The sequence below is a fragment of the Tiliqua scincoides genome, chromosome 11, assembly GCF_035046505.1.
Source record: "Tiliqua scincoides isolate rTilSci1 chromosome 11, rTilSci1.hap2, whole genome shotgun sequence".
Lineage (NCBI taxonomy): Eukaryota > Metazoa > Chordata > Lepidosauria > Squamata > Scincidae > Tiliqua > Tiliqua scincoides.
This window is the reverse complement of record NC_089831.1, coordinates 22,825,727-22,853,556: the sequence shown is the minus strand read 5'-3', so window position 1 is coordinate 22,853,556 and position 27,830 is coordinate 22,825,727. Positions and strand designations below refer to the sequence as shown.

The 27,830-nt window shown below is 45.1% G+C and overlaps 1 protein-coding gene across 1 annotated transcript in view; it reads left to right on the top strand.

Moving 5' to 3' along the window:
• The window catches only part of TECTA (tectorin alpha), a 59,595-nt gene extending 32,027 nt beyond the window's left edge, over nucleotides 1-27,568 (top strand). Inside the window, 15 exon segments of the mRNA XM_066639545.1 lie at nucleotides 504-1,077; nucleotides 2,783-3,393; nucleotides 4,728-5,289; nucleotides 9,364-9,563; nucleotides 16,259-16,642; nucleotides 17,303-17,593; nucleotides 18,667-18,961; nucleotides 19,317-19,427; nucleotides 22,765-22,967; nucleotides 24,407-24,570; nucleotides 24,949-25,197; nucleotides 25,307-25,469; nucleotides 25,713-25,800; nucleotides 26,542-26,658; nucleotides 27,468-27,568. Coding sequence (XP_066495642.1) covers nucleotides 504-1,077; nucleotides 2,783-3,393; nucleotides 4,728-5,289; nucleotides 9,364-9,563; nucleotides 16,259-16,642; nucleotides 17,303-17,593; nucleotides 18,667-18,961; nucleotides 19,317-19,427; nucleotides 22,765-22,967; nucleotides 24,407-24,570; nucleotides 24,949-25,197; nucleotides 25,307-25,469; nucleotides 25,713-25,800; nucleotides 26,542-26,658; nucleotides 27,468-27,568 — 4,113 coding nt within the window.
• The last annotated feature ends 262 nt before the right edge of the window (nucleotides 27,569-27,830 follow it).

The following is a 27,830-nucleotide window of genomic DNA, read 5'->3' as shown; positions in this document are numbered from 1 at the left end:
TGTCTTTCTTCCAAAGAGCTTGTGGTTCTTCTTCCTCCAATTTTGTCTCCCACAGACAACCCTGTGACTTAGGTTGGGCTGAGAGAAGATAACCCAGTGACATTCATGACTGAGGCAGGATTTGAACTCATGTCCCTTGGTCCTGACTTGATAATCTAACACCTACACGAACTCAATAGAGAACCAAAATTGCTGTGGGTCCTTGTAAAGGGTGTTTTGAGTGGCACCACAGAATACGGTGTGGAAGATGCCTTGGACCAGGAAGACACATTGAAGTTTTCAAAATGTCTCATTCTAATCAAACTTCCCGCAGAGCAAATATCGAAGTGCCTCTTGTCTGGTCTTCAGGCATCAGACTCCCTGCATCTGCAAAACATGTTGTTTCACTGTTTGCCCTCCACGGCCCACCTCTGCTTATTGCTTGCTATCTAAAGAGAAGGAAACTGAGGTAGGTTTCTGTCTCATCCACTTTTCCTTTCATTAATTTGTTCTTTCATTTGCAGGTGAATGGCTATGAGTTGGAGCTTCCATATTTCCACCCTTCTGGACAACTGGAGATCTACAGAAGCAGAAACGGGACAGTCATTGAATCCGAGGGGCTTATACGTGTTGAGTACTCAGACTCTGGGATACTGGAAGTGCGCCTCTCAACGATCTACTTCAACTGCACTGGGGGCCTCTGCGGCTTTTTCAATGGGAATGTTAGCGATGAATTCTGCTTCCCCAATGGGAAGTGCACGGACAACCTGGTGGTTTTCCTGGACAGCTGGACGACCTTTGATGAGATTTGCAATGGGGAGTGCGGTGACCTGCTGAAGGCTTGCAACAATGATTCGGAGCTGTTGAAGGACTACCGAAGCCGCTCAAAATGTGGCATCATCAACGACCCCACCAACAGCTCCTTCCTGGAGTGCCACTCGGTGGTCAATGTCTCCGCCTACTACCGGACCTGCCTCTTCCGCTTGTGCCAGAGTGGAGGAAATAAGTCGGAACTCTGCGACTCGGTGGCTCGCTACGCGAGCGCCTGTAAGAATGCAGAAGTGGAAGTTGGGCCATGGAGGAGCTTCGACTTTTGCCGTGAGTCTGTGGGTTCTGGGGGGGGGGGCCTCTTTGCCTTGCCTTTGCTGCAAAGTAAATTCAAATAGAGCTCAACACCGTATGGTTCTTGGATCACATACTTAGATTTGCCTTAGAGGACTTGGCCAACCTTTTAAGACGGGGCAAAAAAGGGGGGAGGAGCTACAGCCCGGGCAACAAGACGCAGCTTTCAGGAGCTCCGTCGGTTCTTCTGTTTTGGGTACTCCTTCAAGGATTTGGAGGGGCTATTTCTGGCTAGGAGAAGCCAGGAAAGTGCTTGAGACTTGAGGCTAGCTAACTCTTGGGGAAAGCAAACCCTGGAGTCGGGCAAAACCTGTCTCCACAGCAAGACGGGGCAAAAAAGGAGATTTCAAGAGCACAGAAGGAGCAATTTTGTTCTTTCAAGGAGGGATCAGGACCTGACTTCCTCAACCATCCTTTGTATTGCTCTTGGAAGAATAGGAGGATGCCTTACATTGAATCAGACCATTGCTCTAACTAGCTCAGTATTGTGTCCCAGACTAGGAGTCTTTCTATGGAGAACTTTTGCTTGGATTTTGGGAGGAAGGTTGGTGAAGAGGAGAAGAGGCTCACATCACTTCACTGTCACCTTGTTTCATTGGGATAGCACTTCTTCCAGTAGTGGTAGTGATAATGACTCTCTTGGCAGCCTCCCTCTCTTCCCTGCACAAGTCTTCTCTGAACTATGTGACATAGGCCGCAATCTTAACCAACTTTCTAGCACTGACATAGCTGTGCCAGTGTGGCATGCGCTGCATTCTGCAGTGGGGAGGCAGTCAAGGGGACCTCCTCAAGGTAAGGGCATGTTTGTTACCTTACTTTGGGGCTTCAATGCGGCTAAGTCAGTGCTCGAAAGTTGGTTAGGATTGTGCCCATAGTGATGTAGCATCATTGTGAGGGGAATTGTGGGTATATTTGTACCCTCTGCTCCAAAAGCTCAGGATGCCACATATTGCATACACACAGATGGATTCCTGCGAAACACATCCGCACCACTCTATACAAACTACCAATCTTAATGATGAACGTTCCACTTCTCTCTATACAATAAAGATTAAAATGATCTAAAACATAGCCTTTGCTGCCTGGGATATTTGTTTTTCTTTGCGGCTACCTTTTGCCCCAAGACACAGTTTCCCAGTTAGGTAGACGGCATTTCAGGAGACATCAGGAGTTTTATGGCACTGTGTATGAGTGTTCTTGAATTGCAGCAGAGATGGTGACTTGTGCTGTAACAACAAAAACTAATTTGAAGGAGAGAGACAGGTATGCAGGGAGGTGTTCTGTTTTGTTTTGCTGTGGTAATATCCTTGCTGCTGGTAATTTGACAATCCTAAAAGCAAACATAGAAATGCCACATTGTGGTATAATGTACCCTGAGCTGAAATTTCTCTCCCAAGTCAGGGGGCTTAGCCAAATGGATGGAAGCTGAAGGATGGGAGAGGATGGGGGATATGTTGGATGCTAGAGATTGGCAAGGCAGATCTGTCACCCCTTCTGAAAAGTGATGCTCCCCTTATGTTCTTGCGGATCTTGGAAGAGGAGTTGCATTCTTCCAACTCCCCCGTCGCTCCTCCACACTGAACGACAGCATTGAGGTTCAGTCTGAAGAAGCAGTGAGATCAGATTTAAGAGACACAGGCAAATGAGAGACTGACCGGGTGTCTTTTTTCTTTTGCTTCAGCTCTTGCGTGCCCTGAGAACAGCCACTTTGAGGAGTGCATGACCTGCCTGGAGACCTGTGAGACTCTGGGGACGGGGCCTGTGTGCATGGAGAGCTGCAAGGAGGGCTGCCAGTGTGATGAAGGGTTTGCACTGCGCGGCACCCACTGCATTCCCCGGAGCGAGTGCGGCTGCAGCTTTGAGGGACACCACCTCTTCACCAACCAGTCCTTTTGGATGGACATTGACTGCCACTACTTCTGCTACTGCAACGGGTCCGACAACAGCGTGCGCTGTGAGAACATCCCCTGCAAGGAGGATGAGTACTGCCTGGAGGAGAGTGGCCTCTACTACTGCCAGGCCCGGACTGATGCCTCCTGCATCATCTCTGGCTACAGCCATTACTTGACCTTCGATGGTTTTGCTTTTGACTTCCAGAGCAGCTGCCCACTGGTGCTTTGCACAACTGTCTCCCAGCAGAAGTCCGAGAGGTTGGACACAATCCCTGAGTTTACAGTCACAGCTAAGAATGAGGACCGGGACCCCTCCCTGGCCTTGTGGGTGAAGCAGGTAGAGGTGGAGGTCTTTCATTACAACATTATCATTCACCGGGCCTACAAACACACAGTGCTGGTAAGTCAACTGGGGCCATATTGTATCTCCAGGTCAGCTGACTCTCCCTGGCCAAATGGGAGATGTCCAACAAAAATTTCTTAAACACCTAAAAAAAGCACTTACAAATTATAAAAATAGCAGTGACTAAATCCTGCCCCAGGCTTACAATAAGTAAACATATAAGGAAAAGAAAGGGAGAGGGGGAACAGAAAGACTATAGGGGAGACACTAAGTGAAAATCTCAACAAATTGGGGAAGGCCTGAGAAAATAAATATGTCTTCAGGCACTTGTTAAATAGTGGGAAGAATGGAATCCTGCAGATATTTGGAGGCAATGAATTCCTAAGCAAAAACGGAGAGAGGCAGACCATGGATGCCTTGTTCTATCTAACTCAGTGCTTCGCAGCATTAGGAGACAGTGAACCACTAATTCAAAAATTGGGGGAGTGCTCATTTGGGCAATGCTGGATGTGATAGAAGGTGATCTCTTTTTTTTCTGAGACCTCATGGACCGCTTCTCAGGGCCTCGTGAACCACCTGTGGTCCACTGACCACAGGTTGGGAACCAGTTGTCTAACTGAAAGAGAAGAATTCAGAGCTATGGAAGAAGTATAAAGAGAAATGAGAGACTTTAGCAAGCAGCAACAAAGTACAAGTGTTTCAGAGTATGAAGGAGAATTCTAAGAACATGATCTGGGAAAGGAAATGAAGGCACAGCAGAAATGAGAGGAGGAACATGAGCATGTTTATGGGCAATCAGGTTGAGACAAACTGTGGAACAAAGTACAGCTTTCAGTGGTTTTTAATGGAATAAAGAAAGATCAACATAAAGGGCATTATAATAATCTATATGAGTGTGGGGGAGGGAGAGAGAGAAGCTACCTGCAGCTGTAAAATATTAATTTTCCAAGCCTTGAAGCTGCTGCATTGGTCAGAGGAGTAGGAGGAGCTAAGATGGACACTGACAGCAGTCAAGCTCCACACAGATTTCAATGTGCTTCAGTTCACACAATTAATGAGCTCAGTTGTGGCCCATGTCTTCTGCTGTTTTAAATTGGTGTAGCATGTCTCCTCCTAGATTGGTATGTTGCTTTTCACATTTATTAATTACATTTGTATGGCACTGTTTCTCCAAAGGGTTCAGAGAGGAATTTTGGCCTTGTAACAAACCTGTAAGCAAGGAGGGCCTGGATGGGCAAAGTGTCTGCACCATGATTCCAAAGCTGTACAATGAGTTTCGCAATTTGAGCATGAAGGGGTTCCTGGATCAGGCCATTTTTCTTTGAAACCCCCCCCCCCTTTCAAAACTACTGTCACCCTCTTCAACCGATTTCTTCCCATTTTCTCTGCAGATTAACAATGAGCGCCTTTACCTGCCCTTGAAGCTGGGCCAAGGGAAAGTCAACATCTTTGCCTTTGGTTTCCACATTGTCGTAGAGACCGACTTTGGCCTGAAGGTGGTCTATGACTGGAAGACCTTCCTCTCCATCACCGTTCCACAGAGTCTCCAGAACACCACGTATGGACTGTGTGGGCAATATAATGGTGACCCTGATGATGACCTCCAGACCCCCAGCGGTCTCATGGCTGCCAATGTAAATGACTTTGGCCAGAGCTGGGTCAAGCGGGATCCTTTCTGTCAGGTGGGATGTGGCGACCGGTGCCCAACCTGCCGCAAGGTGGAAGGCTTCTGGAAGCCCCAGCAACTCTGCAGCCTGATTCCCAGCAAGAGCGGCGTCTTCTCCAGGTGCCACAGCAAGGTCAACCCAAACTTCTTCTACAAGAATTGCTTGTTCGACACCTGCATTGATGGTGGAGCTGTGCAAACCGCCTGCAGCTGGCTGCAGAATTATGCCAGCACCTGCCAGACCCAGGGGATTGCCGTCACTGGCTGGAGAAATTTCACCTCATGCTGTGAGCAGAGCCCTTTTTAATCTCCTTGAACCAGCTATAGTACTATCACTAGTATTAAGACCCAATCCTATGCTGGGTTTATAGTGCTTGTTGGAATGGTTGCCTTGTCCTTCCTTTACTTGGGTGCAACTTGATAGAGGCATGTGTGGTAGAACTTCCCCTTTCAGTTCCTGGCTTCAGGACACTTCTATCCATCCCTGACCTAGATTCTTTTTGAGACTAATGTTAGGCATACAAAAGTGATTTCCGAACCAATGAGGCTTTTGGGTCTGCAGAGGATGCTGACCAGTCAACTTGCCTTGCATCCCTCCAGATTCCAGGCACCTGGCTGGCCTGTGGCCATTGTCTTTCAGCCTGATTGCTGGTCACTTTGTGCTCTGCCCTCCAACAGCAGAGTCAACTTAATGAACTGCCTTGGGATGCGTCTGCTCTCCTGGAGCAGCTCTGCCTCCGACTTCCTCTTGGCCTGTTTGCCCTGCATGGTTTAAGGCTCACCCCGTAGCTTGTCCTTTGCATGGAGATGATGTTGCATTACTTTTGTGGAATCTTGACAGATGGTTTGTAACAGAGATGGAGACTAGCTAACATGATGTTGAGCTCAATGATTCTATTGGCAGGGATGGGGACAGACAGAGATTCTGGGCTTCCAGGATTCCTTGACAGAGAGGCAGAGAGAAAGAGACTCCAATTAGGGCAACTAATGATAAAGCAGAAAGTATTGGATAAAAATGACACTGATAAGAGGAGACAGGGAAAAAGAATAGCTTCACAAATACCTCAACGTGAAAGAGATGTGTACTAGAGCCATGGAAAATTATCTCTCATGTCACTGGTTTCATAAAAGAAATTGAGCTGCGAGAAGATGACTGATGGCTTGCTCTCTAAGCCTGACAGATATTTAAGCACCCAGGGCACAAGCTTGGGCTGCCCTTTTTGATTCCTTGAGTTCCCTGCTAAAAAGCCTCCTGTGGCTTCGTGGCTCTGCAGATGCCCTAAGTCTGGCTGCTGCAAACTTCGGAACTGTTGTCCTTATGTGGTGTGGGCTGGATTTGGCTCATAGGCTATCACAACAGTACCCCAAGGCCAAGGGCCCATGGCTCAGTGAGTAGAGCACAAGATTTGCATATAGAGGGTTCCGGTTTGCATCCCTGGCAGCATCTGCAGGTGGGGCAGAGCAAAATCTGTTGAAACCCTGGAGAGCTGCTGCTGGCCAGGGTTGATGATATGAGCCGGATATGTCCAGGGTCTGACTTGATGCAAGGCAGGTTCCTATCTTCCTAGTTAGGCAGCAAGTTTAGCAGCAACTGTTACCCTACATATCCCTGATCTTGGAAGCTAAGCAGGTTTAGGCCTGGTTAGTACTTGGATGGGAGACCACCTGGGAATACCGGATGCTGTAGGCTTATACCATAGTCTTTCGAGACTGAAGATTGCCAACCATTAAAAGAAATCACTTTGAATGAAAGCACTTCTAAAAAGTGCAGACGGTAAACACTGCCTGAAGAGGCATTCCTGCCCTTTCCCATAGGAAGGGGTGCCTCTTCTTATACCTATTCTGACACATGCAGGCATCACCTAGAAACAAAGTGAGGATGCTTCTTGCTTCAGAATCCTTGTTTCTATTCATGTGCAAATTCATGCAAATAGTGCGTGATTAATTGGTGAAGATTGATTTAGATTGGTGACCTCCCTAAGTTAAATGAGCTGAGGTAGCCAGGCTGGGAAAAGACATTCTGGGCTAGATGGAGGAGTGGCCTGCTTTGGAGGAAGAAAGTGTCCACCATGTATATTGTTTGCCCCCCACCTCCGGGACAGGAACCTGCCTTTTTTGTCAACTGCCAGGCACATAGATGGCATAAGATAATGATGGTGATGATGAATGGATGCTAAAAGAATAGCTAGCCAGCCACTATCACTTCATTTCTGAAGCAGGGTCTCATAAGAAATGTGATCATATTGGGTAATGCCCTTCAGACATTACACAAGGCAGGACAGGCAGATCAAGCATGTCACCAGGCTTTTCTTAACCTTTGCATCCCATATGCTGGATGTTCTGTCCCCCCACCCCCATGAAAGAATGGCCAGGTAGCCCACTTTGGAAGGACGGGTTGTTACAGGAAGTTACTTTGTCTTGCATGTCGTAACGCTGTTCTGGAAAGAAGTAGGCAAACTCCCCGGTCCCAAAGGCAGTCATTCTTTGTTTGTCAAATTCAAATGTTATTAGCTTATATACGTGAGGGGAAGAGTACGTATTTGTTCTAGGGAGGCCTGTTTCTACGGTCAATAGGATTACAATGTATTGTTCAATTACGCTCCTCATAAATGAAGATGCAAAGCCTCTCCGGCAGGCAGGCCATCTGGCAAATCAATTGAAAAGTCATTTTCATTGCTAATAAGATTTAAAAATTATATTTGGATCATTTTCTGTCTTCAGATTGATGGCCTAAATCAGCCTTGCTCCTGAAACTCAAGAGCCAGATTGTAGATCTTAGAAGCAGGGGAGGGGAGCAGGCAGTCAAAAGTTTGCTCCATTTGGGGAGCCCAGTATTGCTTCTGATATAGCTATATAGCCTGCTCCCTCTTCAGTGACTCACACAGAGGTCCAACCTCCTTTGAGTACCAGCAGACTGTCACCTAGCTGTGGTATGTTTCTCTAGAGCAGGGGTGCCCAAACCCCGGCCCTGGGGTCGCTTGTGGCCCTCGAAGCCTCTCAATGCGGCCCTTAGGGAGCCCCCAGTCTCCAATGAGCCTCTGCAGCAGCCTCCTTTGCAGCAGCAAAGGAAAGGCCAGCCTTGCTTTGTGCAAGGCCTTTTATAGGTCTTGAGCTATTGCAAGACCTTCATTCATTCATTTAAGTTCATCTTTAATATATTCATTTATATAAACTTATGTGAATTTATTCAAATTTTTAAATGTAAATTAATTCTTTTTTCCCCCCGGCCCCTGACATAGTGTCAGAGAGACGATATGGCCCTCCTGCCAAAAACTTTGGACACCCCTGCTCTAGAGCACCACTTTCCCCTTAAGCTACCTGGGATGCTCCTGCCAATAGACTTCCCCCTTCTTCTCTATGGGCCATTTCAGTTGCTACAGTGTGTGCCAAGGTTGCACACACTGTAGCTCAAGGAGTTCTTACTTCACCAAGACCAGCAGGAAGGGAAGAGGCATTTCCTGGGGTTTAGTCTTTTCCTTGGACGCAATGGGAGTGTTGAAGCTGGCAGGGAGTTTGTAGAAAAATCCACCCAAATCCACAACCATTTTGCCCTTCCGTGAGCATTCTTGTTGGCGGCAGTAGTTCAGAGTGGGATGCTGGTGGGCAGCCCCTGCTTCTCTCATTTGGCTGCATTGTGGCAGGGACAGTAGTGCCACTGACAGAGGCTCCTGGGGCACTGCAACTCTCAGTACTTCGGAGGGATCACTTTTGGCCCAATCCTATGCCAGCCGGGTGCCGGCGTAACATACACTGGGGCTGGCAGAGGCTGCTTTATGGCAGTGGCAAAGCAGCCTCTGCTGCATGTACTGCTAGGCCTCTGGAGGGACACTAGTGGCCTTCCATGCACCTGTGGATACCTGAAGATCTGCTGAACCAGGTAAAGTTGCACAGGGGGTGGAATGGAGTGGGGGAGGGTGGAAGGGGGGGGTGGAATGAGGCAGTGGTGGGGCAAAGAGGAGGGTGGATCAGACCCAGGAGGGAGGAAGGTTCAGTGGCAGAAGCACACACCAAATCCTGATCCTCTTCCTGGGCATGATCTGCCTTCCCAGATCAACATGGACTTGTGCCGGCTACAGAGCTGGTGCAGGTCATGATTGACCCACTGAGTCTGCAGGGACTTGCCCAATGGGTAAGGGACCAAATGTTGTCTTACCCCAAGGAGGCCTCCCGAGGCCAAAACTCCCCTGTGGGATTCAGCGGCACCTCTGTATCACCATGCAGGGAGTTACAATGGATTGGGCTGCCCTCCTCCTCCAGCCCTTGTTCATGATCTTTATTAGACCCGCCATGCTGGCAGTGGTGACCGATGGTGCAGTGGAGGCCATATCAATGTTAAGAAAGTGTGCCTCTTTTTCTGCCAGCGGTCAGCTGCCCTCCCAACAGCCACTACGAGAGCTGTGTGAGCGTGTGCCAGCCTCGTTGTGCTGCCATCCGACTGAAAAGCGACTGCAACCATTACTGCGTGGAAGGATGCCAGTGTGACCCGGGTTATGTCCTCAATGGCAAGAGCTGCATACTGCCTCACAACTGTGGCTGCTACTCTGATGGCAAATACTATGAGGTAAGGCGTGGGCGACTCTTACAAACTGACAGCAGTCCCAAGGCATTGTCTGTTAAATCTCATAGTGCCATGATCCCAATATGAATTGCCTCACTCTTTCCCCATAGCTGTGATTCGGTTTAAACATGCATGCATCTCACCCATACATACACAGAGGCAGTCCAATTATAGGTCTCTCAATGTCGCATTGAGAGCAGTATCCAAACTGACAATTCAGTGCAGCTGAGAAAAGCAAATAGCCCTATTTGCATTAATGCTTTCTGGTTGAACACAGAAAACATTTCCCTGTGAAGACAAAACGGAACTAGAAAACCGAAGTGTTGGGAACCAGTTTTCAATGAAAATGTGACTTTTCATGTGTTTCGTTTCTTTGCTGAGATGGTCTAAGACTTCTAGGTGCCTGAAGTGGTACAACAAATGCTGCCCCTCTCCCTCAGTGGTGCATCAGCCACTTCCTCCTCTTACTCCCTGAACTGGAAAACAAAGAGGGGGATAGAGGGGGAAAAGGAAGTGTGGAGGGGCAGAGAGTAGTTGGGCAAGAGAGTTGGAGTGTCTTGCCAACCACTCTTCTCTCATCCACTTGGCCTCTTCCACCCCGTTTTCCTTATCCACAGAGCAAGTGGAAGTGGGCAGGTACAAGTAAGTTGGTGCCCCCCTACCAATTCGCTGTTTAAGGCCTCAGTTGGTCTCATGGAGAGGCCAGCCAATTTATTTTTTTTTTTCAGAGGAGGGAAAGTTCTATTAGCTGGACAGATTTTCCAAAAGGATCAGAACTGTAAGGTACAAAAGGACATAAAAGCAAATTAGAAAATTCCTGCTTGGGAGCTGTTCTGCACTTACCAGGTGGTGCCAAAAAGGCATTATCTGTAATGAGCAGCAACCGCCAGTCGGCAGTATTGCCACATGACGGCTTTCCAGGTTCTTTCCATTTCTTCTCTGGGAAGGAATAAGGGCCTTTCTGTTTTCCCACCATCTCTGATGCTCTCCGCCAACAGCTTCTGAGCAATGCATCCAAATAAGGGCTCCTTCAAGGAGTATGCCTCATCTATATTCCTCCAAGCAGCAAAAATAACGACAAAAACAAAAAAAAAGAGAAAGAAACTTGTAGAATTTGAGAGTGTACAGTACAAATTATGGTGATTTTCTTCCCTAACCTGCCTGTGGAATTGGATAGTAAACGGTTTCCAAATAAGAAGAAACTAGAGGATGGAGATGGAATGTTTTCTGCCTGCCATCATTGCTTTCAATGCTCTCGCTCCTTAATAGGTTGATTTTGGAGGATGTAAACACAATGCCCTTGAGAACCCGCTTGTATTGCTTCAAAAGGTGAAATTTTCCTGCAAAGAATGTTCCGCTCCTTTTTCTCTCTTCTGCTAGTTTGCATTGCTGTCAGCTACCCGTTTCCTTCACCATTATCCTGGAGCACGATCCCCCCAAATAAGGAACAGTGCTGTGCATTATGTAATATTAATCCATTTAATCCTCACAATGAAATGACAAATTCCCAGTAATAAGGCCATTGCTGCTCAGATTTGCTTTTGGTAGAGGTAAAAAAACACACAATGAAATTAAACTTTAATTTATATGATCATTTGCATGGACCCAGAGGAGAGTCTTCCCTGTTACTTACACCAGGGTGACTACTGAATCCCAGGATTTTGCTTTCCGTGTATATCAATGAGATAGTATAAATTCAGGAGGGTGTGGTTTTTGTTAAAATAAGAAATGGCAGTAGGATAAAGAAGGAAAATGACTAGAATGTGTGTTGGGCTTTTTTCCCTACCCCAAAGCATCTCTCCTTTTGATATAGGGACAGGGGAGAGTTGGCTGGGATGCTCATATGTGTCCCTGTTGGCCAATGACAGTCCCTATATTCATTACCTGCCCTAATATATCTCTGCCTCTATTTTCACCTTTGGTGATGTCTTGTAACAGTGTTGCTTGTGTTAGCTGTGTGGTTGTCAGCCTTTCACTCTTTCTCTTGGATTCCCAGAAGTTGCATTTCTGAGTGAGGGGTTGAATGCATCTTTTCTTTAGTGCGGCTGTATATCAATGCATGTACACGAACACTAGAGCAAGGGTAGACAGATGGTTGATCAGGATCTACTGGTAGATCTCTGGGTGATTTGCAGTAGAGCAACAAGGATTTATAACAGCAAGGAAAAAAATCTAAGGAAAAAAATTATCTCCCAGGTCTAGCCTTGTACTAATTGCTGACTTATTTACACTCCATTTCTCACCATCATGGAGCTCAAGGCAGCATGCCCAGGTCTTCTCTTACCCAGATGCTGGACTGACCCTTCCTCAGAGTAGCTTCATCATGTGCCCTCCAACCATGCCCAGATGAGCATGGGCCTCTGAGGGGAATTTTATCAGGGGGTACAAAGTTTCTTTTGGACCCCTTCCCAAAGTGGGAGGGGTGAGACAGAGTGGGTTGTGGCAGTAAGGGTGGGTGGAATGGGGGCACAACTGGCAGGGGGAAAGTGGTAACAGTTGGAATAGTCCTTGGAGCCCAGGTCTACCTGTCTTCCCAATGCAGAGCTCAGGTCTACCTGCCTGCCCAGCACTGGCAGCTAGACACAGTAATACGGAAAACAAAACACACTCCTAAGTCTCCCCAAAAACTTTCAAATATAGAAAATTCATTGCAGGAGGTTAGTATCATTGTATTTAGGCTCATACTAGAATGGAAAGTGTCCTGTGTACACCAAAACTTCTGCAGCAGCTGTAGTCCCGCAGCTGTGTTGCTGAGCTCCTATACACTCTTTCATGGTTAGTGGATCCACAAGCCAAACAGCTACTGTAGCAGGTCAGTGTCCTCCAAGATATGCAGGAATATATGCATTCCTGGGCCTGGTGTGTTTGCTTGTGGCAGTAGTCGCCACTATGTGCCCATGGTAATGCCCCCAGCATCCCACATGGACAATGAGTCTGGGTGAGATTGGAAAATGGAAGATCCCAGGAAATTTCTGGGCCCCCTCCTTTGGCTTCTGGGTCCCCTTTCTGACCCTGGGCCTGGGTACAAATTACCTCCTTTACTCCCCTCTTCTAGGCCCTGTGCCCAGAGGTATCATTCGTAAGATAAGAAAATTGCCTGGTTGCTTTCCTTTGACCTGGTCTTTGTTCAGCTCTGCCAGCCCATTTTGTGTTGGAATCTTTGATCTAAAGTATACATCTGTACTTGTATATGCAGGTTATCTCACTGCCTGGCTCATGGGGTGTAGCAGGGAATTGGATGTGCTCCTGATCTACTGTTTTGTTCCTGGCTCTGCCCTGCCAAATATTCTGTGCCTGGCTCTGGTTGGTTAGCCTAGGGGTGCCAGACAAGCACAAGATGCATCCTGCAAGCCTGCAGTCTGTCTGCTCCTGCAAGAGAGGCCCCAGGCAGTCCCCAGCCCCTCACTTAACAGGCCACAGCTGCTGGGGAGTGTTTTTGATTCTGAGCCTCAAGAGCATGGCATATTTATCGGACAATTATGTTTTCCTAATATATTTTTAAAGAGAAGAACAAACACCATCTTGTCTTTTAAGTAAATAGACGGATGGGCTGTTGCAGAGCAATGAATAATGCAGCAAACAGCAGAAGGACTGGAATCTTTAGCAATCAGAAATGGTTGTGGAGTTGGAGGGGGGGGGTCTGGACCATCACCACTGGCCTCAGGACAGGGCCTTAGGGCATGGCTCAGAGAACATGCTATAGCTGCCTGGCAAAAGCCCAGCTCATCCAGGCCAGACCAGTGTCTGAATGAGAATCAGACCCTGCCCTGAGCTCCATGGTTGAAGAAAGGTGAGATATACATAAATTACAAGCATGTCCTTATTTTTATCTGTGAAATGTTGGAGGGCATGGAAGCCCTTGGAAGGATTTGCCACAGAACAATTTTACTATGGCCTTTACCATCCTCCATTTTCTTAAACAAGAACCTTTTGGAAGAATCTGTTGCAGTGGCCCAGGCTTGTTTGGCTAGCTTGGTCCCTCCACTTCCCTGCACCTACTTTTCCCCCTGCTTTAAGGAATGTGGCATCGAAGCCCCTTATCAGCAGAGGAGCAAGCTCATATGCTCAATTATTCTATAAATCTGATAACAAGAGGGTGGAATGTAATTTGTGCTTTGCTGGTAAGGTACACATCAGTGGTCAACAGGATATTTGTAGTGCTCTCTTGTGAAGGAAGAAGCAGGGAGGTTGCTGTGGAAACTGTAACTTTGAATTTCCTTGCTTCTACTGTGATAAGTGTCAGACAAGTAGTATCAGGTTGGTCTCTCTCTCTCTCTCTCTCTCTCTCTCTCTCTCTCTCTCTCTCTCACACACACACACACACACACACACACACACACACACACACACACAAACACAAACACACACACCCTTCTGCGTGAATTAAGACCTCAAGGCAAGATTGTAAAAAAAAGAAAAGGGCGGGGGAAGGGAACAGCACTGCATTTTTTAATTACTTTTTTGGAATCTGTCTGGCTAATTTAGAGGCCAGTAATATAGAATCTTCCTTCATGCTTTTGCCTTTGTCTGTTGGAAACATTATTTATTTATTAGATTTACTGGATGCTCTACCATTCCTCCAAGGAGCTCGTGTTGGGTTATTTGGTCCTTTCCCTCTACCCTTCATCCTCACCGCAACCTTGTAAAAGAAAGAATGATTGAGAAAGAATGACTAACCCAAGGTCACCCAATGAGTGGACACTTGAACATGGGTCTCAATTCCTTGTTACAAAGTTTGCAATCCTATACACACTTTCCTGGGAATGAGCCCCATTGACTGCAGCAGCACTGAGCAGGCATGCATAGGATTGTGATCTAAGCTAAGGATATGTAATTGAAGCAACCTCATATACTTCCCATCTAGCCCTGTTTTCATCTCCCTTCCTTCCCTCTATTGTCTCCTTTGCGTCAGTTTCTAGATCGTAAGCCCTTTGGAACAGGAACTTCCTTTTCACACTGTGTAATAATACACCATGTTCATTGAGGGTGCTACATAAATCATCATCATCCTACTCCAACCCATCTAACCCAATGTTTCTCAATCAGTGGTATATTGTACCACCAGTGGTACTTGAGGTGGTATCTGGTGGTACTCGTGGGACCCCTGGACACCTGCTGCCTGGCAGCAAGACCAGAAATGCAACACAATAAACAGTGGTAGGAGACTCCAAAGCAGGCTTTTCCATGCTCAAAAAAGCTCTCCCGTCCACCCAAAGCCTCTTACTGGTATTTGCATCTGGCCTCCCAACCCTGGCAATGATGTCATTGCCAGTTGCTTCCAGTGGCACTTTGAATAAGTGGACTATGGGAAGTGGTACGGTGGAGGACAAATGTTGAGACACTGATCTAACCACTGTATTACCAACACTCCAGGTTCTTTGCTCCTGGTTACAATATTGTACAAGTAGAATTTGGAGCTATTACTTTTCCCTTTCATCTATCTTCCTCTAACGCTTTGGGAATTATGTGCTGCTAAGAACTGGTTAATAAATAATAATAATAATAATAATAACTTTATTTCTACCCCGCCTTTCTCCCCGAAGGGACTCATGTGGTTCACACATGCATGTTTGTCACTTGGTTATTCAACAGTTGATGACTGTCAACTGAGAGTGCCTGTTGGCGCCTTTGAAAAACATTTTGTTAAAAGTACAGTGGAAGTTCTGTCTTTGGTATTAGATTTGTGATGATTCCGCACACTTGTGCAAGGCACTGACTTCTGCTGCTCTTATCAGGTGGTGAAAATGTGTGCTTGAAAGAGCCTAAAGGGTGAGCAACACTTCAGATGTATGATTTCTGTCCTGCAGATCCTCAGTTTGTTTGTTTTGTCTGAATGGTTCTTCATGTACTTGACTTTTTCTGCCCACTTTTGGTATCATTTGGAGGTGTTTGAAAGGCCAAGACATGCCACATTCCTGGAAGTGACATTTGGATGAACATCTCTGTGGACATCTGGCAAAACCACATATCCCAAGTTCCCATATTTAAGTGTGGCAAACGCCTGAAGCCTCTTTAAGACAGGCTGTCAATCACTTTTAGATCAGAAGCAGGTCTGCAGCATGTTAATTTAAATGTATACTACGTGCCTGCCCTCTGCTGGTTGAAGTGAAAACTCTTGGTCAATCTGTATGACATTCTGTCAGTGAGGTACTAAATGCTACTGAGCATGCCCAATGATATGATCTGAAACTCTGTGCCCTTGTTGCCCGCAGTTGGAATCACATTTCATTACACACTAGGAAACAGGCACAAGAAAAGATGAAATGCACTATTTTTTCAGCATACATGGTTGGATCAAATAAGATTTTGTGATCAGCCCACCAGCTACCCCAAGAGACAAAAAATGTCTGCATTTGTAACCAGTGCTGTTCCTTGTGAATCAGGGCTATGTCACACATTGTATTTTCTGACACAGGTTGGGCAGAAAAGCATGTGCATTGAAGGATGTCTGTGATAGCATGAGTGTTGAGACAGGCACAGAGACAGGCACACCAGGAAACCAATACATGGCAATGTTCTTACAATGGTGGTTTGCTTTTTCTCCTTACAGATAACATAATAAGTGGCTTTCAAATCTTGTTCTACTTTCTAAGGGCACCGGTGATGGCCACTGGTGCAGCCTTTGGGAGGGGAAATCTATGGTGGGCTTTTCCTCCTAGCAAAATCCATTCCAATTCTGTGCCACCTCTCTCTCTTAGCCCAAGCAACTGTTCTGGAACAGTGACTGTACTCGCCGCTGTCGCTGCTTTCGCCGCAACCTCATTCAGTGTGACCCACGGCAGTGCAAGTCAGATGAGGAGTGTGCCCTCCGGAATGGAGTCAGGGGCTGCTTCAGCATGAAGAGTTCCTACTGCATCGCAGCAGGTGGAGGGGTGTTCCGAACATTCGATGGTGCCTTCCTCCGCTTCCCTGCCAACTGTGCCTTTGTCCTCTCCACCATTTGCCAAAAACTCCCTGACTTCTCCTTTCAGCTCATTATCAATTTTGACAAGTGGTCTTCTCCCAACCTAACTGTCATCTCGCCCATTTACTTCTATATTAATGAGGAGCAGATTCTTATCAGTGACCGTAACACTGTCAAGGTAAGAGTATCAACTCATCATGGTACTTTCAAGGCAAAATTGGAACATGGTCTAATAAATTTGGTATCTGATGGGCCCACTAAGAACTGCTTATATTCCAAGAATGCTGGTAGGGATCTACTGGTGTAATATCAGCCACTTCTCTTCATTGCCAACTAGCATCAAAGTGGGAGTAAAAAGTCTGGCTCTATATCTTAGCCTGAAGATTCCCCAACTCAGATCTCTTCTGTGAATTTGCAATCTCCAAATATATCACATATCTGATTGAAAGTTTGGAACACTAAATTCACAAATGCATATGCTTGAATTCCTGGTTTTTGGTAGAAAACACTAAGGCCACAATCCTAACCTCACTTTCCTGGGAATAAGTCCCATTGAACACAATAGGACTTACTTCTGAGTAGATCTGCTTAGGATTGTGCCTTAAACCCATCAGCAAATGTAGGGTCTGGGTTGTAGGGTATGACCTAGGTTTTGAACTTGTCCATACTTGAGTCCTGACATGGATTTGCAGTTCCAGAACTTAAGTTTTCATAATGGAATCTTCCAGATTCCATATTGGAATTCTGTGATGTTACCAAGTTTAGCCAGTAAATAAACTAGTTGAAAATCTCCAAATCTTCACTTCTCTGCCTCAGTGATAATTATTTTCACAATCAGGTGAATGGGACCCAGGTGAGCGTCCCTTTTGTGACGGGTTTGTCAACCAAGATCTACAGCATGGAGGGTTTTCTGGTCATTGACACCAGCCCAGACATCCAGATCCATTATAACGGCTTCAATGTAATCAAGATCAGCATTAGCGAACGCTTGCAAAATAAAGTCTGTGGTCTTTGTGGGAATTTCAATGGGGATCGCACAGATGATTATGTCACTCTACGAGGGAAGCCAGTTGTGAGCAGTGTCTTCCTGGCCCAGAGCTGGAAGACCAATGGCATGCAGAAGAGGTAAGTCAAATGCAATGGCAGTTCTTGAAAGGAAAGGCCACTCTGTACCCACGATGCATACCCAGCATGTCTGATTGGTAATCAGTATCATCTCATTATTATGTCATTCCCTGGTCGAAGGAAAGGATAAAGAGTTTTCTCCAGCACTTGCCTATTTTGCTACCTAAAATGGTGTTTCTTCTCTTTTGTCTGCTTTCTCTTCTGCTAAAATCACACACCCATCCCAATTCCTTCCTTCTTTCCCAGATCTCTCCCCTTCTTTCATCTTCTGTTAGGAAGGAAAGGGGAGATGCAGAGTGGTGCCATTAGCTTTTCTCCCTTTGCAGGCCATCTATGGGGGGGAGGGGGGATGTCAGAGGGTGCCATGTTGCCCAGAGAACTGACCCACAGTTCTGGTTCCTGAAATAGCTTGTTTCACAATTGGCCCAGCTCTGATCCTCTCTGTGGTTTGCTGCAAAAGTCTGGGCAGTGATGTGAAGACTGAAAAACCCTAACCTTTTCAATTCTCATTAAAAACGAAAAAATATTAGATGTCACTGATTGCAAAAGAAATTTTTGAAAAGAGCAGGGCAGTATATGTCAAATAGTTCAGAAACAAGAATAGGTGGATGGGTTTTTGGTACTTCTAGACGTGATGTGGAATGGCTTTGGCACTCAGTACATATCCATGTGTCAGAACCTAGCTTCAGGAAGCTGTCAAGTTGGTACCAGGAGTTAAACCATTTGTCAGAGGTAAGGGATGAAACCAGTAGTCTGAGAGGTTGAGCTGAGGGGGTCAAGCCAGGGAACAAGCCAAGAGTCATAATGAAGCAGAGCCAGGAGAAACCCATTGCATAGGCAAAGTCCTTGCCACAGCAGGAAGCGTCTGTTGTCACTTCCTGTTGAGGTGGCTTCACACCAGTCCCTGAGAACTCTTTATTGCCTAGGATGTTGTCCCTAGCAGGTCGTCATATGGGGGCAATGGTGAACAGAGCCCTGAATTTCTGGTTCTGACCCCAGTAGCTCCTTGACACCATATTCCTGCTCACGGTCTCCAGTCCACCTTTCTGCATCCTCCATGTCCTGTAGTCTTTGAAGTTTTGTGTTTCCAGCTGCAATGAGCTCCAGTACGCTCAGTATGCCGCCGCCTGTGACAACGTTCAGATCCAGATCCTGCAGAGTGACAGCTACTGCCTCAAACTTACTGACATGAAAGGCTTCTTCCAGCCTTGCTACGGCCTGCTGGACCCACTGCCTTTCTACGAATCATGTTTCCTCGACGGCTGCTACAACCAGAAGAAGTACCAGCTCTGCGGTTCTCTGGCAGCCTATGGGGAAGCCTGCCGCTCCTTTGGGATCCTCAGCACAGAGTGGATTGAGAAGGAAAATTGCTGTAAGCGAGCTAGGGTTTTGTTCCATCCTCCTCCTGGGGCTGGTTCTACCAACTGGTACCTTCTACCAACTGGTGTCTTTGGTGGCCCACCTCATTCTGTCATAGTGGGTCCAGCTCTGTTTTTCAATTGTTTACAGTAGGGATATGTCAAAAACCGAGTTATGCGTGGCAATCACTAGGGGGTTGGCCCAAGTGGTTTCTTTCCTTTCTAGCATCCTGTGGGAGTCAGGGAAGGAAGTGGGTCTTTCCTTGTCCAAGCACATGGCATGTGTGAGTAACAAACAGCAGTGCAGGTAACTGGTCTTAAAATAAATTGGTTGTTGGTGTCTCTCCCTTCCCCCCTTTTCCTTTTTAGCAGGAGTGGTTGAAGATCCCTGCGTGGGGGCAGACTGTCCCAACAGAACTTGCGAAGTAGACAATGGTGAAGAACTATGTGGCTGCATTGAACCCCCGCCCTATGGAAACAGTGAGTGGCCTCAGGGAAGGGGCTAACTAGTTGGGATGCTTCTGCTTGCATTTTACATGTTTAAGTTAAAGAAAGCCTGCATATACGTAACTTCCTGGAGGATCCGGTAACTGACCATCCCAGCAGTCATGGCTTGCTTCTATACTGGAGCCCTATAGGTGCCACATTCCACAGTCAGCTGAAAACCTAATTAAAACAGGAGTTCTACACAGCACTGGATATAGTTCGACATTGTCCAGCGATGCCTTTCCCAGGAGTCAAAAATCCTTTTTAAATGTTTATTTGCAAGTAAGTCCTGTTCAGCAATGTCCCCTTCAGTGTTAATTAAAAGTTTCCTCCTTGCAGGGTCTAGCTGTTTTATGGCTTCATGTTTCTCACATCTGGGGAAATAAATAACAAATTGCACCTTTTATGAGTCATGCCCTCAAATTTTTTTTTTCTTTTTAACAAAATTGCACTGGATGGCTAGGCAGTGCTATTGTGTTTTATTAAAATCACAATTTAGGTCTGAAAAAACCCACTGGATTGTTTTTTCACAGGAGAACATTATGGAGAACATTGGAATGTAATGATTTGGTATGTTTTCTTAGGCTCACACTATACTAAGCCTGTTCTTGGGGCTTTTTGTAATAAATAACAACAGAGGAGGTGAGAATCCAGTTTGGGGGGTTTCTACAGGTGCTATTTGCCCCAGGGGGATGGTCCACTGACACAAAAACCATGCAAATAATATGCTAGAATTTCCTGGTTTGAACAGAGATTCTTAGATTGGAAGCAGAACCATAGAAATGTAGAATCTGATCTTCAACTGAGACATTTTGGTCTCTTTCCAACAACTGTAGCTAGTGCTGTGTTCGTTTACATCATTGAAGAATTAGACCCTTGGAACTTTTTAAAAAGGAGAGTCACGTTTATTTCATCTAGCTTCTTCCTTGACTCTCAACACCTAGTTCTTTCCAGTAGCAAGATCTTCTATTGCTTTATCCAGCCTTGTTTTCAGTTTGCCATGAGCCCTGGGGGTCTTATCCAATTTCCATACAAATGCACATTTAAAAAAAAAAAATCAATTCTGCACCATTCTCTTTCTTGCTGTCACTTGAATGTCACTTGTAGCCTCAGTTCACCAGCCATGGAAAATGCAGCCTGGATCTTTTTGTTAACTCTGGATTGACAACAGAAAGGACATTGGTTTCATTAAGTGGACATCTGAGAGCCCTGCTTGTAACTTCAGGTCCTGGCTGATTCTTGAGTCCTTTCCCAGGAAATTGCACAGAAACTTATGAATGAGCAGAAACCTTCTTGATAGATAAACAAATGCTTTCCACACATTTAAAAGAGCATCAAAACAGTTCCTATTCATAGAGGCAATTTAATGCCCTGGGTGTGTTGCCTGTTCTTGGCACCAAATGGGCATGGTGTCAGAAAACACCTTCAGGGTTGGGCAGCAATCACGGCTGCTGTTATAATTTATTGTGTTCCAAGAATATGCCAGAAAAGAGCCAGCAAATCTCAGGTGTCCAAGCACGTGCTTGTGCTTGGGATGCTTGGAATGTTAATGATTTTTCTCACCTATGCAGTTTCCCAGGATGATGGTGGAAAAGGGTAGCCAGCTCTGAGTCATTTCATCAGGAAGTTCCTATAGCACGCATAGGAAACTCCCTGTTGGGCATAAAAGCCCCAATGCCACTGGTTGCATTTGGTCATTTCAAATAAATGATGGGACCCTGACAGCATCTCCAGGTAGGGCTGGAAAAGCTGAAATCTTGGAGAATTGCTTCCAGTCAGAGTTGCCTGTCTTGAGGTGGATCTGCCAAGGATCTGACTCAGAAAAGGCAGTTGAATGTCACACAGCAGTTGCTTGTTCCCACTGCAGTTCTCCAACTGGCAAACAAAGAACCAACTTTCAAATCAAGACTCCACTGTCTCCAAGAGAGAGGGAGAAGTTGGTTGAAGTTATCTCCTTGTAAGTGTTTGCAAACATGCCTGTCAGTACACATACACACTTTTTCTCTCTGTCTCTCACATGCACACTCTCATGTTCCTGAAGTAGGAGTGCACCCTTTTTAAGAGGGAGAAGAGGATCAAAGCCTACAATACGCTAAGTGAGGGCCTGCAATTGAAACTTCACTAATCAGAGGGGGCAATAAAAAGCACAACTCTTGTTTGACCTACCTCAATCTCTAATCTAAAGTAGCATCAAAATGTACCATAAATCATGCTTGAGGAAGGGAATTGCCACTTAATTGAAAGAAGCACCCCAATTATTTCTAGCTCTTATCAAATACCAGGTGAGAAGTTGATTCTGCCCTAGGATAACTATCAGGCACACTCTAGATGCCCAATTTTGAGATGAAGCATAATAACTTTTCTAATCAGCACCTGGTTGATTTTGGCAGAATATGTAAAGCTTCAAAAAGGCCATGAAGTGCCAATTCCCAGGCAGAAGAGGGCCTGTTTTCACAAGGACACCCAAATCCCTTGTGCTTTGACATACAGAGAGGCTACACTTTCCTGCTATACAGACCCTGCTTCCTATTAGACATTGCAAGAAATCAAAGTTTAGTTCAAGGGATCCAGCAATCCATCTGGGGTTTACTCAGCTAACCAGCAAAAGCTGCTTAAAAAAAAATAGTAAAAAAAAAAGAAAGAAAAAAGATAGTCAATAGTGCTCATTCCTGGGTAAGTATGGATAGGATTGCAACCTTGAGAATGTTTGGTGAATTTTTCTAAAACAGATCAGCTACTGCTTGGGAAGATTAGGAGGCTTCTTCTTTATTTTAAATATATTTTTAAACTTATTGTAAACTTTTAATTTATTTACTTGCTTACTTGATTGGATTTGATTTTGTCTTGTGGATATGTTAAAAATTTTCCTGCCTGATGATGTCCATTTCCAGTCATGACATCACTGCTGGTTTGTCCTGATAGACTGTCATTCCAAAAAGTGGGTCCCGGTGCTAAAAGGTTTGACAACCACTTCTCTAAAGTATTACAACTGTACCCAATGTCTGAATATAAGAGTTAAACTAGTTTTATGCTAGATAAGCCTATAATATATGCATATAGTCATTCTTAGGTACTTCCGTCTCAGAGAAGTTGCAATTAATCTGACTTCTGCAGTTTTGCACAGTTAAAAATAACAAAGTAGTGGTGCTATCGGACCCAGGGCTTCAACTGAACTGAACTGCTGGTGTCCAGACTCTTGGCTTCTGCTTTGGAATCTTGAATGCTAAAGCACTGAAAGACGGTTCTCCAAAGGTCCATTCCTAAGGTGCCACACATCTTCTCGTTGTTGTTGTTGTTGTTGTTGTTGTAACAACCTAAATGTTTCCTGCAGATACTCATGACATCTTGGATGCTGAGGTAACCTGCAAAGCTGCTCAGATGGAGGTCTCCATTTCTAAGTGCAAGCTGTTCCAGCTGGGCTTTGAAAGAGAAGGGGTGCGCATCAATGATCGCCAGTGCCTCGGCATTGAGGGTGAAGATTTCATTTCCTTCCAGATCAATAACACCAAAGGCAATTGTGGAAACATAGTCCAGGTCAGAATGGTTGGGGGACTCTGGATTTTTTTTACTTCTGCTCTCAAAGTTTTTCTTCTTTAATTCTGCTAGTCTTCTGGGGTTCCTCATGTGAAGAATTTTGCACTGCTGCAGTAAAAATGACAGCATAAGCATTCTGATTATTTTACTCATACAGCATCATCAGTATGCACTTCACTAACTAAACTTTCAACAAGTACATGTAAGCTCCTGCCCCAAGGAAGTTATCATCTAAAACAGAGAGCAGGGAAGAAAATGGAGGGCAGAGAGGGTATCTTGTGATGCCGTATTTGCTGTTTCTCTTTTTCAAGGATTATCCACTAACTAAAGTTCTTGATTGCTTAGTTCGTTGCTTGTCTAGCTTTCAAATGATTGATTGATCACATTGAATATGTTTTCATGCTACCAAAAGCTTGCTGGGCATCTTTTCTCCACACTTTCCTTATTGTTGTTTTAGTGAGGACTTAAAAAAAAAAAAAAGGTTAACATGCAGTATTAATTCAAATATTACTCTGCATCAGTGGTTCTTAAATGTTTTAGCACCAGAACCCACTTTTTAGAATGCCAATCTGTCAGGATCCAGCAGAAGTGATGCCATTAACTTGGAAGTGATGTAGCCGAATTATTATTTATTTATTTACTTTATCTATACCCCACCTTTCTCCCTGAAGGGACCCAAGGCAGCTAGCTGAAAATGACATCATCAGTTTAGGTTTCAAACCTCAGCCACGATTAGCCAAATTACCAAATTCCCATTACATAACATGCTCATGCTGTTATTTTGTATAGCTTAGAATTCAAACATTCCAGCTTGGAAGTCAAAGGAGAACACAGACTTTGGATCATTCTCCAACCACATAGCCCCCCCCCCCCCCAGCAGCTCTGGACCCTATATTTTCCGCTCTGTATTTTCAGTGGTGGCTGAGCTAGGTGACCAGTCTAAAATTGGCTAACAACCCACCTAGTGGGTCCAAACTCACCATTTGTGAAGCACTGCCCTATGTCATAAAACAGAAAGTGGAAAAAAAAAATCAAAACAACCAATGCCTAAGTTGTTATTTATGAAAACAGATCAATCAAAATGTTCAAGGTTGTTGTTGAGGTTTGTGGACTACCGCTGCCTGTCTGATGTCCACTTCCATTCCACTTAACTGTAAAAAGAAAATTAAGTTGATGTTTCTTCTTAATCTTTTTAGACTATGAGCCATTTGGGGACAGGGAACCATATATTTATTTACTTGCTGTGCAAACTGCTTTGTTAACTTTTTTGTTTAAAAGTGTTATATCAATATGCTTAACCATAAGTTTCTGTAGCCTAAATAAATGACTAGATAGATCCTGAAATGGTGCATACAACATGAAGAAAGTTGACATAACCTCTGCTGCCTTTGGTGTACATGTCCTTTTTTTCCATTTCTTTTTCTCTTTCCTCTGCACAGTCCAACAGCACCCACATCATGTACAAAAACACAGTCTGGATTGAAAGCGCAAACAACACAGGAAACATAATCACCCGGGACCGAACCATTAACGTTGAATTTTCCTGTGCATATGAGCTTGACATCAAAATTTCTTTGGATTCTGTTATAAAGCCAATGCTCAGGTAAGAGACACACCTGGCTCCTTTGTGGGCTTGTAGTGGGACTTTGGTGTTTTGAATAAAGGAAATTTATCTAGTTTATTTCTTTTGGAAAAGTGCACAATCTACTGAGTCTCTAACCACAGGCCTATGCTTTACATTGGGTAAGGTCTTAATAGAAGCTAATGTTATCCATGCATCTTAATTCATAGGAGTGATGTCATGAGTAGAGCATAAGATGTCATGAGTAGGGCATAAGCAGGGCACTGTCTTGCAGTACAAGTTTCAGGCTCTCGGACAGTTGTGTTTCTTGGCCAAAATTATGTTTCTCGTGAGTCAGCTTAGTCCATAGATCTTCCTTTCATTCTTCATCTCCTTCTCTTTCTCTCTCTCCATTTTAAGTGTAATTAATCTGACAGTGCCTACACAAGAAGGCAGTTTCACAACCAAGATGGCACTGTACAAAAACTCCTCCTACAAGCATCCCTATCGACAAGGGGAAGTAGTGTTGACCACACGCGATGTGTTGTATGTTGGAGTCTTTGTCCTTGGCGCAGATTCCACCCACCTCATCTTGATGCTGAATAAATGTTATGCCACACCTTCTCGAGACAGCAATGACAAGCTGAGATACTTTATCATTGAAGAAGGGTGAGTAACGCCTTCCCCCGCCCTCATGATATTTGAGATGCCATGCATAGAAGCTGCAAGTTCACTGCAACTGCAGCAGGACCAACCAGTGAAGTCGTGTGTGTTCCAGCTGCCAGAACCTGAAGGACAACACCATCGGGATTGAAGAGAATGGGGTTTCACTGACTTGCCGCTTCCATGTCACTGTCTTCAAGTTCATTGGGGATTACGACGAGGTTCATCTGCACTGTGCTGTCTCCCTCTGCGACTCAGAAACGTACTCATGCAAAATAGTAGGTGACATGGAGCCATGCATCTGGGCCTGTAGCTGTTCATACCTTGGGCTCTGCAATATTTTAGGGAACACCTCCATCCATACCAGTAATCAGCATCCCTTATGTTCTGCAGGAGGGGCCCTGTAAGGAGTGCGTGAGGAGGAATGGTGTCCTTCATGTAGCCCCCAAACAACTTGTATGCTTAAGGAGTTCTGAAGCACATACACTTAGGATAATTTCTCTTTGCTTTCACTTGTTCAGAGCTGTCCACAGAATACCAGGAGGGGCAGTGACAATGCCAAAGAGCTGAATGAGCAGATCATCTCTGTGGGGCCAATCAGGAGAAAGCGTAAGTGTGACACCCCTCCCCCAAAGTTCCAGCAAGGACACTGAGAGTGCAAGACCTCATCATGAAGTGAGGCATCCATTTTGGAAACCAGTGTGCTCCAGAAATAGAATCTCACTTTTTTGTATTTTAAAAATAAATACCCTTTATGCTCCAGCCCTCCAGGAAAAACGATTAACAGAAAACAAAATGGAATGTTGGCTTTTGACCTGCCATAAACTTAGCATTCTTGTGCAGAGGTAAAAAAAAAAACAGCTTTAATGGAAAGTATTTGTAATCTTCTTGGTCTGGCTGAAGGCCTATTCTTATCCCCAGCCCCCAGGGGCAAAATTCAGAGCCGGAGTCCCTGAGGCAGTTCATGGCTGAACACAGTCACGTTCTGGCAACTCCTGCGATGCCGCTGGAACCAACCGTATCGGCTTCTGCCTTTCCATTGGACCATTTCAGCGACGTGGAGAGGGGGAGATTTGCTGCATGGGTAACAGTCTATCCTCCATATCTACTTTACCCAGGCTTTGCACACTGGAGAGGACACTGATCCAGAACCACTATTCAGAGCGCAATAGCATAGTCTTCCGAGACTGAAGGATGCCAACCCTGGTCTGGCTATTCCTCACTGTATCATTCCATTGCAGACTGCAATCCTAGATATGGGAAATTTCCTTATATACTTTTTAGTATAAAGACATAGGCAGTTTCCTCTTTTATCATAGTTTCATCTTCCTGTGGTTTTTTTTTTTAAAGGTTTAGACTGGTGTGAAGACAATGGAGGCTGTGAGCAGATATGCACAAGCCAGGTAGATGGGCCACTCTGCAGCTGTGTAACTGGGACATTGCAGGAAGACGGCAAGAACTGCCGAGGTAACTTGTCAAGACATTCCTTTAGTGCCTCCAGTGCCCAGAATTTGCCATAAAGCATTTCATATTTTTACAAATCTTTGTCTCCATTATACTGTCATCACCTTCTTTCTCACAACTCCCATAAACCTATGAAATGGCCTTCATATTCAATCAGATCTTTGGTCCATCTAGTTCACTAGCAGACCTCCCAGCCTTGCTTAAGATCCTTTTGTGTAGCCAGTGACTGAACCTGGGACCTTCTCTGCTGAGGAGTGACAGCTTGTTCCCTCTGTGCCCCATCCTCCTAATCCTTGATATGTGGAGTGCTTTGTGGACAATCTACCTCACCTTCTCATAAGAAAATGTATAGAGAGTAAGGTGCTAAACAGGACCCAGAACACAATTTCTAAACATTGTTTAGATGTTCCTCCCTTAGTTTGCAATCCTATGCACATTTACCTGGAAATAAGTCTCATTGAACCCAGTGGGACTCACATCTAAGTAGACTGAAAGTCATCTTTTTAATGAACTTCTCAGCTATCATGCTTAGGATTCTACAGTATTGCTAAATACCTTGCTGAACAACTAAGAACAAGAACTGGATGGGGCAGCACAAAAGATAGGCACTCCTGTGCAGGTGAAAAATGATAATCAGTGTGGTTTATTGCCTTGTTGAGAACTTACTGGCCACATCTAGCTACCACAAACAGTGTCAAGGTTCGGACTGATTTGTACTATGAGAAAAGGGGTCATAGGAAATGCAGACTCTGCTTATTTCAAATGTGGCTTATGGCATTTTTTCCCCTCTCTCTCCTCCCCCCCCCCCCCAGCAACCAGCTCTTCAACTGGACAACACACCGGACTGCTTTCACTCATTGTTACCCAGTTATCATTATGTTGTATTCTCTATAAATCAAACCCAACATCATAATTAATCCGCAGCTTCTATTTAAAGTACTGTAATTTACTTTAATCCTTCTAAGTCCCTGTAGGATAAACGCATGTAACCCTAAACTTGTGACCCATACTGTTGTCAATCATCATCATCTATGACAACAAGCACTTCTGACTGTCACTGCACTGGAGTCATTGGCCTATTTAAATGTTCTGAATTCTAAGAAAAGTGTTAGCAGTCAAAGCTGGAAGAATTTAACAGGGCATCAAACTCTTTTCAAATCATCAGGGATGTAACC